This window comes from Panthera onca, chromosome F1, assembly GCF_046562875.1.
Source record: "Panthera onca isolate mPanOnc1 chromosome F1, mPanOnc1 haplotype 2, whole genome shotgun sequence".
NCBI classification, from domain to species: Eukaryota; Metazoa; Chordata; class Mammalia; order Carnivora; family Felidae; genus Panthera; species Panthera onca.
The window spans coordinates 67,148,601-67,162,566 of NC_138355.1; the positions used below are offsets into that span (position 1 = coordinate 67,148,601).

At 54.8% G+C, this 13,966-nt stretch overlaps 1 protein-coding gene across 3 annotated transcripts in view; it reads right to left on the bottom strand.

Moving 5' to 3' along the window:
- The window catches only part of ATP1A4 (ATPase Na+/K+ transporting subunit alpha 4), a 28,213-nt gene extending 15,761 nt beyond the window's left edge, over nucleotides 1–12,452 (bottom strand). For 2 of the 3 annotated variants that reach the window (XM_078440814.2, XM_078440815.2), the window contains exons 1-8: nucleotides 11,982–12,452; nucleotides 10,501–10,560; nucleotides 8,561–8,764; nucleotides 7,925–8,038; nucleotides 6,321–6,455; nucleotides 5,920–6,037; nucleotides 1,941–2,209; nucleotides 230–428 (exon numbers count right to left, since the gene is read on the bottom strand). In XM_078440814.2, coding sequence (XP_078296940.2) covers nucleotides 230–428; nucleotides 1,941–2,209; nucleotides 5,920–6,037; nucleotides 6,321–6,455; nucleotides 7,925–8,038; nucleotides 8,561–8,764; nucleotides 10,501–10,560; nucleotides 11,982–12,134 — 1,252 coding nt within the window. In that variant the 5' untranslated portion in view covers nucleotides 12,135–12,452. The remainder of the gene's footprint in view (nucleotides 1–229; nucleotides 429–1,940; nucleotides 2,210–5,919; nucleotides 6,038–6,320; nucleotides 6,456–7,924; nucleotides 8,039–8,560; nucleotides 8,765–10,500; nucleotides 10,561–11,981) is intronic. The other variant, XM_078440816.2, reaches the window with a different exon arrangement.
- Nucleotides 12,453–13,966: the final 1,514 nt, after the last annotated feature.

The following is a 13,966-nucleotide window of genomic DNA, read 5'->3' on the forward strand; positions in this document are numbered from 1 at the left end:
GGGGGGGGGGTGAAGGAGAGGCTCATGAGTAGGGGGCAGGGGGCAGGGCAGTGCAAAGCAGGGACATAGCCCCATCCTGCTCTGTGCCCCACTGCTTGGCACCTCCGCACCTTTCCTCCGCGCCTCCCTTCTCTGCACTCGGGGCCCAGCCGTCTTCCCCGAGTCAGATTCCGCGGCCCACTCGCCACCCCCAGCCCCGCACCCTCGGCCCACCGGTGCCACCAGTCACCAGTCTGCTCTTCGCTGGTGTCCGCCTCGTAGATGGTCTCATCGAACCACATGTGGGCGACGGTCATGCGGTTCTGGGTGAGGGTCCCCGTCTTGTCCGAGCAGATGGTGGAGGTGGAGCCCAGCGTCTCCACCGCCTCCAGGTTCTTCACCAGGCAGTTCTTGCGCGCCATGCGCTTAGCGGTCAGGGTCAGACACACCTAAGGCCGCGAAGAGGGCAGACGATCAACGGAGACAAGACGTCGGCCACTCACACCACGGTGTGCTTGGGAAATCTGGTAGCTGGTATTGCTATCGTCACTCTTTGTAATTAATTTCCTTTCGTTCCCACCTAGTCCTTGGGAATCCCATCTGGGGCCGTGGTAAAGGAAATCAGGGAAGGGATTTTGTTCGCGCGTTACGGCAGCGCTTTGGAAAAAGAGAGTCTTCCTCTACCAGGGTAACGTAGAGCATGGCCTGATCCCTGGAATATTCTGCTCCCCCAGGATCCTTTCGTCTTTTCTATTCAGCAGGGCCTGCTCCAAATCGAGTTCAGGCCCCCCCTGTCTCTCTCAAGTCCGGTCTCCCTGGGGACCACGTCGGTAGCTAACGGTTCACTGGGGTATAAGATGCTGTGTGTGCGGGGGGGTTGGACCAATAGTTATAAAAAAAGAACACGGAGCGAATCATGAAACTGGGAAGGAATATTGCAGACTTGAGAAGTCATTCAAATCCGATTTTTGTGGACATTAATTATACGGACCACAAATTCAATGAAAGTCAGGTATGCGGCAAAGTTGTTTGAAAAACGAATACGTTCTTAGGCCGTGGCTACAACAGTACAGAATCCTAATCGTGGGGTTATGATCTATTCACATCTCATCACTGGTCCTGAGGTTTTGTGCTAACCAACCACACCCTGGGTATTATTCTCATTTCTACTTTAAGAAGGATATCGGTAAACTAGGGCAAACCCCAAACGGGTGACCAGCAAGCCGGGGGCCTGAAGGCCACGTGACGTGAAGGACGGCTAAGGGAAAAGGGATTATTTCTTATCTCCCACCGGAGATTTTGAGGAGGACACGATGGGTACCATCAGTCGAAAGCATAGCGTGTAGAAGGGAGAGAGAATTGACTTGTTTTGTGTGTCTTCAGATGGGAAAACTGGGACCAAACGGGAAAACCTGTTTCTGCTCAACACAGTGAAATCCAGCTACAGCAACCTAGTGATGAAATGAGCAGAGAGTGGATGGGGCGGGCTTCCCAGGACCAGGAATCATCCTCAGCATCTCCCACGGATTGTACACCAGATATTCAGCATCGGCTGAAAGGCTGGATTTCTATGGGCTTTGAAGTCCTTTCCGGTAAGATTCTACATTCCAAGTCAATCTTCCTCTAGAAAACCCGATGATTCCACTGAGGCCTGGAGAGGTTCAGTGATTTGGCCAAGTTCACCCGCCGGTACACCCAGGACTGGAACTCACTGCCGACGACTGAGAATCTAAGGCTCTCTGCACCACAACTCACGGAGAAAACAGAGAAGGCACCAGAAAATGCGGGTGGGGGAAGTCAGTGCCTTTGGGGAGCAAAGCGGGTGGTAACGGTACACACATCAGGGGTAGCCTGTCCTCGAGAGGTTCAACAGCAAGAGAGATTTCTTGTGTTTTCTAGTGGTTTCCACCCCTGGGGTGGTTTGTCTGTGCAGACCGCCACCCTCCACCTTGGCTACTCACAGTGACGGTGGCCAGCAGCCCCTCGGGCACATTGGCCACAATGATGCCGATGAGAAAAATGACAGCCTCCAGCCAGCCGTAGCCCAAGCTGAGCGAGAGCCCGAAGAAAGAGACGCCAAGGAAGACGGCCACCGCCGTGATCAGATGGATGAAGTGTTCGATCTCCACAGCGATGGGGGTCTTGCCCGTCTCCAGGCCTGACGTCAGAGAGGCGATGCGGCCCATCACTGTGGAGTCTCCCGTTGCTATCACAACACCCTGGGCTGTTCCTGCAGAGGAACAGGGAAGTCTGAGGTGGGAAAGTGGCTGCCCCTGGTTCCTGCAAGGACACAGCTGTCAGGAGCAAGGTGGACACTCAAGAGCCTCCTGGAGGCCGTCGTGTTGTATTCTCCTCACATTTAGTTGACACAAGCAAAGGGTCTCCTCGCCCGAAAAATCTCTGATTTCACAGTCCTCCCATTTCATTGCCTTATTGCCTTCCCCGTGAAGAGGGTCTTTGTTGGGGCAACTGGGTGGCTCAGTCGGTTGAGCGTCCGACTTCGGCTCAGGTCATGATCTCACGGCTCGTGGGTTCGAGCCCCGCGTCAGGCTCTGGGCTGACGGCTCGGAGCCTGGAACCTGCTTCGGATTCTGTGTCCCCCTCTCTCTCTCTGCCCCTAACCCACTTGCATTCTGTCTCTGTGTCTCTCAAAAATAAACAAACATTAAAAATAAAAGGTCTTTGTTACACTGATTCTGAGTATCTTCTATTGCCTGTCTGTTTCTTATTTTTCCCTCAGCAGCTGCAAAGTGTCTAGATCCCCAGGAATGGTGGCCGCCCTTCTGTTAGAGCCCTACCTTCCATCATCGGCCTCTCCCCTGAACTAGTGGGTCCTCCGTCGGTGGCATTTTGCCCCCAGGAGCCGGTGGGCAAGGTCTGGAGGCACCTTGGCTGTCACATCTGGGGTGGGAGAGGTCGCTGCGCGAGGGCGTGGATGCTGCCACATCCTGCAATTGACGGGAGAGCCCCTCTGTCCCCCTACAACGAAGAATTATCCTGCCCCAGTGGCCCCAGTGTGGAGTTCGAGAAACAGCTCCGCTGAGCCCCTCCCTGCTCTGCTGGCTGGAGCCAGCCTGACCCCTGCTGGGGAGGAGCCGTCATAACAGCCGGGCTTCTGGGCTTTCGCTCCGCGGACGCTGCCCTGGCCTCAGAAGGGGGACCTGGACGTCACGCTTGGCTCCACACCCGTGGGATGCGGGCCCCTCACCTACGTGGCTCGAAATGAGGGGCCCGTTCTTGGCTCAAAACGGTTTTTTCCTGCTTTACCAGAATGGCTGGAATCCCTGCCACTACAGTCACCGAATCACCCAGAAAGAGCTGCGTATTCTAGAAACGGCACCTGTTTTCTAACCAGCAGGGCTCCGGCCGGAAGTTCAGTTCTGCAGCGTGGTCGCTGCCCGGCCCGAGAGTTAGCTCCTTACCCTCTCTGAGACCCAGGTGTGCTCAGCCTGAAAGTGGGCCGAGAGCGTCTACAAAGCGGCGAGGATGAGAGGTGACGAAACAGCTTGGAACAGAATCGGGCACATAGGACGCACCCAGATACTCGCTTCTGTCTTTTCTTCATCTGGACGAATTTGGCCTTAAGAAGGACCGACAGAAACTCATAGGCGTGACTCAGGAGGGGTGGCTCGACTCTGACGGCTCCCACAAACACCGTGGCTCAGAGCGGCTGGTCCATTTCCAAGGTCCCCTTCAGCTGAGTGGGCCTGAGAGCAGGGTCCCACCCCGAGGGCGGCGGGCGGGGCCGGGGTGCCGGGGAAGACTGGCTCCGTCCAGGGCTCTCTGCACACGGGCGGGAGTAGGTGGTATTCACCGAGCCTTGTCAAAGCAGACACTCAGATGACTGAGGGGGACCGAGAGGGCTTTGTGTTTGAGGGCAGGGGTAGAGCTTGGCGCTACCTACATCCATTTTGTGCCAGGGTTTGGTCCGATTCGCCTTTTGCACGCCTTCCCTCGTGGGTTTGTCCATCCGCAGAGGCGGGATTTAGTACCGAATCTCACGTGTCTGGAGACAGGATGGGTTGATGCGAAGCTGGGGAAGGTTGAGCCCACGGGCAAGCCTCCTGTATCCCAGGCCAGACTGGCCCCTCCGGACCCTGCACGTCGCCAGGGAGACAGCTCGGGCCCCGTGGAGATGCGTGAGAACCCAGAGTCAGACGTCCGTACCTGCAGCCCTGTCAGGGCCGTGGCCATGAACGTCGGGAGGTGAGGATCTGGGATCAAGGTTGAAGGTGGGCTACTAGTTTGCAAACCGCGTGGACATCCCTCGGCTGCACAGTCAGGAGCTGCTGGGGCCTAGCTCCGCCCTCTCGGCCACATCTTGGGTCCCCGTGGTCTCCTCCGTCCCGGCCGGAACTTTGTTTCCTGGGTAGGATGCCACCGCCCCCTTGCTCCCTCATCTGAGGCATACGCTTTGCTGATGAAAAAACCCACTTTGGGAAGACAAACCCGAGCAAAAGCTTTTCCTGAATTTTAATAATTGAAATCCAGTGTTTTCGGAGGAAGCTGGCTCGCCTGGCTCTTTCTGTCCGATCCAAATTTAAAAATGGTTCAATGTCGATTTTATTTTCTGGGGGGATTCTTGGTTATTTCGTTTTATAATTACTCTCATCTGTTATAGGATTTTCTCTTTTTCAATTTAAATTAAATTCAATTAAAAAATTTGTTTTAAGTTTATTTAAGAGAGACAGAGGCGGCGTGAGTAGGGTAGGGGCAGAGAGAGAGAGGGAGACAGAGAATCCCAAGCAGGCTCCCCACTGTCAGCGCAGAGTCCGATGCGGGCTTCGAACTCACGAAACTGTGAGATCACGACCTGAGCCGAAATCGAAATCAAGAGTCGGATGCGTAACTTGCTGAGCCACCCAGGCGCCCCTTATTTTATTTTATTATTTTATTTATTTCATTTTGCTTTATCGTATCTTAGTTGGCTCCATGCCCCTTGTGGGACTTGAACTCACAACCCGAAGATTAAGAGCTGCATGTTCCACTGACTGAGCCAGCCAGATGCCCCCAAAGCATTTTTGCATTAAATAATTTCATTAACAGAGAGATCAGTAGGCGGCTTTGTCCCAGAGAAGGGTCTATGGAAAGAGCATGGGCTTTGGGAGACAGACCTGCAGGAGAATCCTTGATTTTCCTCTTTCCTATCGACCTGTGCTCTTGGAGACGGCGTTTAACTTCTCTGAGCTTCTCATGTGTAAAAAAGCGATACTATCCGTCGTGCAGTGTTGTCAGCGTCAGAGACATCTGTAGCGCTTGGCGCGTCCAAGGCGTTCAATTAAAAAATAGCTACTTCTTGGATACCCAAACATTTGTTGTTAAGCACGAATAATGGCTTTCAAGTGTGTTCCAGAGGGTGTTGCAGGCCTCCCTGAGGGGGAAGGTCGACATAATGATATTGAGTCCGTCATTACCACCCTTGGCCAGAACTGCCTGCGCAAGCGTGTCTTAGATTCTAGGAGCAGAGCCAACGTGTTGAGTGGCACCGTTGGTGACTCGGATCTCCGATGCTGATACCTTTCTGGAATAGTGAGAAGTTAGCGCTCAACTCACGAGAAGACTGACCTGGCGGGGCTCAACAGTTTTCTGTCCTTCTGTGCTATTTTCAGCTGAGAGAGCACAGTCTATTCAGCAGCCACAATAGAACTAGCTGACGACTGCAGGGCACTTCCAACGTGTTAGGCTTCGCGCTAAACATTTTCTGTGCGTTGAATCCACATAAACATCCACGGGATAGCGACTCTTCGTATCATCGTGGTGCAAAACGGGGAGACGATGGCTTTGACCTTTCCCCAAGGTCGTGCAGCTCATGAGCGACGGAGAGCCTCACCCGTTTACTGGCTCTTACCTACCCTACTGCCTTTAGAAGATAGAGGGTTCTTGGAATCTTTATTTCAATCTCTGCTTTTGAATCTAGGCCACTGATGACGCCGTGCTCACCTTCCACGCAGTTGGTGGAGAAGAAGCAGATGTTACGAGTCTCCAGAGGGTTCTCGTGGCTGAAGTCGGGGGAGCGGGACTGGGGCTCTGACTCTCCAGTCAAGGAGGAGTTGTCCACCTGGGATGGGAGGGAGGATGGGTCGTAAAGTGAGCATGGGAAGAAAGATTCCTTTGGCAAGATGACACATCTTTATCCGCCACCGACGCCATCACTGTTGGCTTGCAGAGAGAAACAAATTTACACACCAGCACCTATTGTCTCCGACCCCAAATTTGCACCTGTAACTTCTCGAGGTTCGGAATGATAAGATCGTGCTTTCTTTAACCGAATCCAGGCCAGTACCTAAGGTCACCCTAAGACCATGCTGGGCTCCCTCCCTTGGCTTCCCTCACCCCCTCACCTTACATCCTTGTGCAGAGATGAGCCGGAGGTCCGCAGGGATTCGGTCTCCGCCCTTCACCTCCACCAGGTCTCCCACCACCACGTTCTCTACGTTGGTCTGTATCTTCTCTCCATCTCGAATCACCAAAGCTTGCTGTGGGAAGGTAGTGTTGGGTCATTTCCAGAACCTTCCGCTTCCCGCATCCTGCGTCTGGCCTATAGCCTCTTGTTCCTGGGCTCCTTCCTTCTGACTCCCTTTCTTGCACAGTCACTCACCATATCACACCTGAAGGTCTCTTTGGCAGATTCCAAATTCTTACCATCCTTGTCCTTTGCGATGTGACTTTGATGACCCTGTCTCTAAGAGATGGGGTCTGTCTCTCCATCCCTACACTTAGGCTTGGCTATACCACTGGCTTCGGCTCCTGAGACATTAGACACATAATGCAAAGCAGAGGCTTAAAAAAGTGCTTGCACGTGGGCGCTTGCCCTTTTGTCACCGGGAACCCCCGTGCCACCATATTGAACAAGCCCGAGCTCGCCTCCTGGAGGAAGAGAGGTCAACGGAGAAAGGCCCCGGCTGTCACAGCCATCTCAGTCATCCCCAGACATGGGGATGAGGTCATCTGAGACCGTCCAGCACTGCTCAGCTCAGCCCAGATCAGAACAGCCCCGCCACAGAAGTGTGGGACACGCTACGTTTGTTGTTTTGAGCCACTTAAGTTTGGGGTGACCAGTTAGGCAGCAAAAGCGAACGGATGGTCTCCAAACTCCTGCTTCATTTTACCAAAACATTGTTCCCCGAAGTCTTACCCGCGGGAGGAATTAATTCACTTTGACACCAAAGGGGAAAAATCTCCTGAGCTAGGACACCAGAACATGATGGTGCTGTCAGGAAATTCGCGCCTGTTCCTTTCCGAGTCTCCATCTCTGTGCCTAGGAACCTCTTTCTGCTGTCATGTCATTTCCAGATGCTGACAAACCATTTTTTTTTAATTTGAAAATTACCTAAACTTTCAGGAAAGTGGAAAGCATAAAAATGGTACTAAGAATACCGGCACAACTTTTACCCAGATTCGCCTGTTAACGTTTTACCCCACTCGCTCTGTCGTTTGGTCACCGTGTCTACCGAGGTGTGGACGCGAGCACTTCTTTTCCGAAACCGTCTGAGGGTACGTTACGTCCGTCGCGGTCTTCTATCCTGCACCTTTCAGTGTGCACGGCTCAAGAATGAGTAGGTTGAAGAACCACGATACAGCTAGCGGTGTCGCTAACTTTCGCTTTGACACCAGACTTCAGTCTACTGTTCGTAGACCCAGTGCGTCAGTCCCCTATTTGTTGGGACCCAGTACGTCAGCCGCATTATTTGCCCCTTCGCCACGGGACTGGGTCTCGTCCAGGTATTGCATTCAGTTGTCCTGTCTCTTTAGCCCCCTGGAACCTGGAACGTTCCCACAGCTGGCCTTTGGCCTTTGTCCTTCAGGTCATTGAGGAATCCAGCCTCTCTAACGTCCTTCGCACCTCCCTCACGCGTCGCAGGATGTAATGTTCCGGGGACTTAAAGATTGCCCGTTTGGGCACATTCTACGCCTCCCTCACCTGATCCTCCCACACCAATCCTACCTGAGGCACCATGTTCTTGAAAGACTCCATGATCTTGGAGCTCTTGGCCTCCTGGTAGTAGGAGAAGCAGCCGGTGACGATGACCACGAAGGACAGTACGATGCCCAGGTACAGCTGGGGGCGGGGATACACAGGGCTCATCAGTAGCCCTTTTTTCTCCTCTTCAAATCAGAAAATCAGCTCGCCAGGGTAATGGCCAGGGAGGGGCTGAGGAAGAATCTGAGGCAGGGTGTCTCAGTCGGAGCCCTGAGCTACCGTGAAGGCCCGCAGGATGCAGCAGAACCCCAGGATGCTTGGGCTATGCTTGGGCTGGGGGGGGCAGGTAAGGGAGGGAGACCAGGAGGAAGGAGGTGAAGAGATCAAAATTCTGGCAAAGAGAACGGGGCCGCAGAGTGCTTTGATGATGAGGCAGGAGGATAATCAAAGGAGAGCAAGTTTCGGGGTGAAACCATGCCTCTCAGGCAGCTGCATCAGTAGCTTTCTAGATAAAAGCCTAAGGACCAAGGGCTCCCTCAGAAAGTCCTGGGAGTACCGGGGGTTTGGGCCAGAGGCCTTCGAGAGGGCAAGGGTGCGGAGCAGGAGAGTATCAGGGCTAAGCAGAGACCGGGCTGGCCGGTGGCAGTGGAACAGACTCACATTATCTCTGGAAAGATCCTCCTTGAAATTCATCTGGATGCCATAGGCCACGAAGCAGAGAATGGCACCCATCCACAGTAAGATTGAGAAGCCACCGAAGAGTTGTTTACAGAACTTGACCCATTCTGAAACGGTGGGGGGCGGCGTAAGCACGTTGGGTCCATCTCGGTTCAAGATTTCCTGTGCCTTTTTGGGGCTAAGGCCCTGTGTGGAGAGGAAAGAGGGAAGAATGGAGGGCCGCGAACAGAGAAGCAGGCTCAGGCAAGGCTCAGATGTGCCATTTATAGCCCCAGGACGCCTTTAGAGGGTCTAGAGACCGGGGAAGCTCCCTGAAGGCCACCCTGGAATTTCTTCCTAGGTAAGGTGGGATTTTAAAATTTGCATGATAGAAGGGATAACCTTTAGCGTGTTTAAAGCATCCCAGGGTTTTAAACTTTATTTATTTTGAGAGAGACCGAGATGGCGGGAAGGGGAGGGGCAGAGAAAAGGGGAAAGAGAGCATCCCCAGCAGGCTCCGTGCTGTCAGCGCAGAGCCTGACGCGGGGCTCGAACTCAGGAAACCGGAGATCATGACCTGAGCCGAAAACGAGAGTCTGATGCTTCAACGCCTGAGCCGCCCAGGCGTTCCCATCAGCACGTTTACATTGGGAGGATTTTTAGCTGATGGGTCGGTTCACAAAAAATTTGAATTTGTATCTTGGGCCGGCACTGGGGCAGGACTCCCGCAGGAGTCAGAAGGGTCCCTCCCCTACGGTACCCCGTCTCCAGGGGGAGGTAACTATCAACTGTTCGTGACATAACGAGCAAGGCTAACGCAATGACCAGCTACGCCACCTTATGTCGATAACCTCGGGACATTCATTCATGCTTTGGCTCTTTAACTTAGAAATGGGGGGAAAGAGAGCAAACGCAGGAAAGAATAGATTCTCGCTGGAGGCTGGGCGTGAGTTCCTGTGCCTTTTCCTCTAAATGAAAACAATAGTAGAACCCGCCAGAGGATTAAAAAACAAACGCTCCTTCATCCCCACCGGCCACTCCCCAACTTCCCCGGAAAAACATACAACTTGAATGAAAACAGGACAAGTCTCCTGCACACCTCCCGGGTTACCAGATGAGACCCACCCTTTCCGTGAAGACGTTCTAGAACGAAGAAGGGCTTCTATTTTGAGGGCTTTTAGGTTTTCATTTGTGGTCCTTGTATGAGTGGTGACAGCAGCAGGGGCAGTGATGGTAACCACGTATACGGTTTTCCTGTTAAACTATTAGTCCTCAAAGGGTGGTCTGGGGGCCAGGAGGGTCCCGAGACCCTTTCCGGGGGGGTCGAACGCTGTTCACGATAATGCTAAATCGTGGTTCACCTTTTTCGCTCCTGTTCTCGAGTGTATGGTAGAATTTCCCAGAGGCTACATGACATGTGTCACAACAGATTTAATGCTGAAAACACATGGGAATCCCGCCGTCTCCGGTTAGAAAGCCAGACATTAAAGAGGTTCGCAAAAATGTAAAACGCTGCTTGTATGGGAAACCAGTTTATCGTAAAACGATTGTACTAATATAGAGTGGATTTACCCTTGTTTTTAAACGAATTGGGAAGTGTCTCTTAATTTTCCCAGTTTTAACTTTGAATATGATAACCATCAACAGATATAACTCACGCGAGCAAAAGCTCTTTGGGGCCTTGACAGTTTGTAGGAGCGTGGAGGGGCCCCGGGACACAGGCTGGAGAAGCGCTGCCCTACCCCATTCTCCCTCCTCTCATCTGCCCTTGAACTCCTTGGGGCCTCGCCATACTCTGCTCGCCCTGCCCTGGAACTCAGCCGGCGGAGGGGAGGGGTAAGAACATTGACCTGGAAGTTAGGGCCCGACTCCCAGCTCCACTGACGTCCTGGGAGGGGGGGGGGGGGGAGGGGAGGCCTCCCTCAGCGGCTTCCTTCGCTCACCTTCGTCAGGTCCACGGAGTACTTGGTGCTCAGCTCTTCCAGGGTTAATTTGTGATCATCCTGAAGGGACAGTGGAGTCACTGGGGACAGGTGGTGACCTGGGTCATTTCCAGGGGAGGGGGAGAGGCACTTGAGGAAGATGGGTGGTCCTGGCCTGCTGGGAAGTGGTCTTAGGGCAGGAAGTTGATAGGCTGAGGGCTGAGGGCTGGGGGCTAGAGGCTGGGGCCTGGGGGCTGGGGGCTGGGGGCTGGGACCTGGGGGCTGAGGGCTGAGGACTAAGGGCTGAGGACTGAAGGCTGGGGCTTGGGGGCTTAGATCTGAGGGCTGGGGCTTGGGGGTTGAGGGCTGGGGCTTGGGGTATGGGAGCTGGGGGGCTGTGGGGCTGGGGCTTGGGGGCTGAGGGCTGAGAGCTGTGGGGCTGGGGGCTGAGATCTGGGGGGCTGGGGACTGAGATCTGGGGGCTGAGGGCTGAGATCTGGGGGCTGGGGGCTGAGGGCTGGGGGGCTGGGGGCTGAGATCTGAGGGCTGAGATCTGGGGGCTAAGTGCTGAGGACTATGGGGCTGGGGCTTGGGGGCTGAAGGCTGAGATCTGAGGGCTGGGGGGTGAGGGCTGGGGGGCTGGGAGCTGAGATCTGGGGGCTGAGATCTGGGGGCTGAGGGCTGGGAGCTGAGATCCCCCTGGGACCTGGGGGCTGAGGGCTGAGGACTATGGGGCTGGGGCTTGGGGGCTGAGGGCTGGGAGCTGAGATCCCCCTGGGACCTGGGGGCCGAGGGCTGAGGACTATGGGGCTGGGGCTTGGGGGCTGAGGGCTGGGGGCTGAGGGCTGAGATCTGAGGCCTGGGGGCTGAGGGCTGGGGGCCTGGGGGCTGAGATATGGGGGCTGAGATCTGGGCGCTGAGATCTGGGGGCTGAGGGCAGGGGGCTGAGATCTGGTACCGGGGGGCTGAGGGCTGAGGACTATGGGGCTGGGGACTGAGGGCGGGGGCTGCGGGAGGGCTGGGGCTGAGATCGCCCTGGGACCTGGGGGCTGAGGGCTGAGGACTATGGGGCTGGGGCTTGGGGGCTGAGGGCTGGGAGCTGAGATCCCCCTGGGACCTGGGGGCCGAGGGCTGAGGACTATGGGGCTGGGGCTTGGGGGCTGAGGGCTGGGGGCTGAGGGCTGAGATCTGAGGCCTGGGGGCTGAGGGCTGGGGGCCTGGGGGCTGAGATATGGGGGCTGAGGGCAGGGGGCTGAGATCTGGTACCGGGGGGCTGAGGGCTGAGGACTATGGGGCTGGGGACTGAGGGCGGGGGCTGCGGGAGGGCTGGGGCTGAGATCCCCCTGGGACCTGGGGGCTGAGGGCTGAGGACTATGGGGCTGGGGGTTGAGGGCTGAGATCTGAGGGCTGGGGGCTGAGGGCTGGGGGCCTGGGGACTGAGATATGGGGGCTGAGATCTGGGGGCTGAGGGCGGGGGCTGCGGGAGGGCTGGGGGCTGTCACCATGACCACTTCCTTCTTCAGCTCCTCCATGTCTGCCTTCATTGTTTTCCTCTTCATTTTTCTTCTCTTCCCCGATTTAGGCCTCCTTTTATGTCTTGGCCTTAGGATCTGCTCGTGAGGGATCACGGTCCCCCTTTTTCTCTGGCGCCCCATAGTCCTCCCTGGATACGGTTGACCCAGCTCAACTGGTGGGAAGGGAGGCAAAAGGAGGAGAAGAAATTGAGGGGCGCGGAGAGAAGAGGGGCACAGAGGGGTCAGGAGGCAAGGACGGGAAGGGCCAGGGGAGTGAGGAGAGAGGACGAGGTGGAAACCCGCCAGAAGAGAGCAGAGGCCAGAGGCGGGGGCACCGGGGAGGGAGCGGCTGAGCAGGTGACAGGCCAGGCGGGTCAGCAGGGCCGGGGACAAGGGTGAGGGCAGCCCCGTGCCTCAGTGAGGAGGTGCAGGTGCTGAGGGCGCCGAGCAGGTGGGTCAGGGTGAGGAGGGGCCCCCCCCCCCACCGCCCAGGCCCTGTGGGCGCCACGGCAACGCCCGGCTCTGTGGTCACAAAGGCCTCACCGCAGTTCCGTCCCAGATCCCAGAAGTCCTGTCTCCGGGCTCGAGGGTGACGGGAGCAGGTTCCGAGTTTCCGCCACAGTGAGAGTTTCAGTGTGAGGGCAAGACTGGGCCCGGGGCCCCCGCTGGGTCCCTCGGGCTTCCGGGGCTCCCAGGGGCCCTCGGCAGCTGACAGAAAAACAAAGCAGGCACTGTGTGTGAGCATGCGCTTCCTGAGACCCCCTTCTCCACCACCCTTGACCTTGAGCTTTTAGTTTTAGGAAGTCATAGCAGAAGAGGTCAGATCTTGGGCCTTTGAATCTGTCCTGGGGTGGAACTCTGGCTCCTCTGCTTACCAGCTGTGTGGCTTTGGGTAAGTTACCTAACCCCTCTGTGCCTCTCTTTCCTCGTCCATAAGGGGGATATCATCTAACTAAGGCGGCAAAAGTAAGGATTCAAGTGAGGTGCTCTGTGTAGAGCACTCTGTCTGACATGTAGTATGTGCTCAAGAAATAGCTTGAGTGAACTACTGTTCGTTTTATTTGCGGCTTAATTAAAAATGCACAAATAGGGGCGCCTGGGTGGCTCCGTCGGTGGAGACTCCCAACTTTGGCCCAGGTCACGATCTCCCGGCTTGTGGGTTCGAGCCCCGCGTCGGGCTCTGTGCTGACAGCTCGGAGCCTGGAGCCTGCTTTAGATCCTGTGTCTCCCTCTCTCTCTGCCCTCTCCCTACTCGTACTCTGTCTCTCTCAAAAATAAACATTCAAAAAGTAAAAAAAAAAAAAAAAAAAAAAAAAAAGGTGCCAAATAAAAACTACAGGTCCGCCCCTTGTCCTGCCTCCAAACTTAGATCCCCCACTGGTGGTGTTACTGCTGTTGACAGTGTGTGCAATCCTTCCAGGCTTTTTTTCTGTTTATACAAATAGAATCTCGAAGGAAATGTATTCTTAATTTTTATAGAGTCCTTCAAGTCCCCTGTGGTTGCCAATCTGTTGTGCAGTTGAACTCGGTCTTTAATGGTGGTGGTGCATTCCATGTTCCGTATTGACCGCGGTCTATCCGATCGCTCCCGCTACTCGTGCGTGTATAGGATAATTTCCTTTTCTTTCTCATCACTGGAAACATGGCTGCAGTGGTATCCTTATATATAGTTACCTTTAGGCCCCCAAGTTTCAATTTCTGTAGCATCGAAGTTTGTTGCTGAGTCATAGGATTGGATCCTCTCATCTAAAATCTTAGCAGAATCTGCCAGATTCCTCTTGAAAAGGGCTCTTCCTCTCTCTATGTCCCAGCAATGACGGGCAGGTGTGGGATTATACTGGGTGACTTTGATCCTCTTCTGTCACCATTATAATTGGTGAAATTTGGTATCTTGTAGTTTAATTTGCATTGCGTTATTATGAGCATTTTTTCATGAGGTAATTGGCTTTCCGGATTTCATGTTTCTTTGTTTT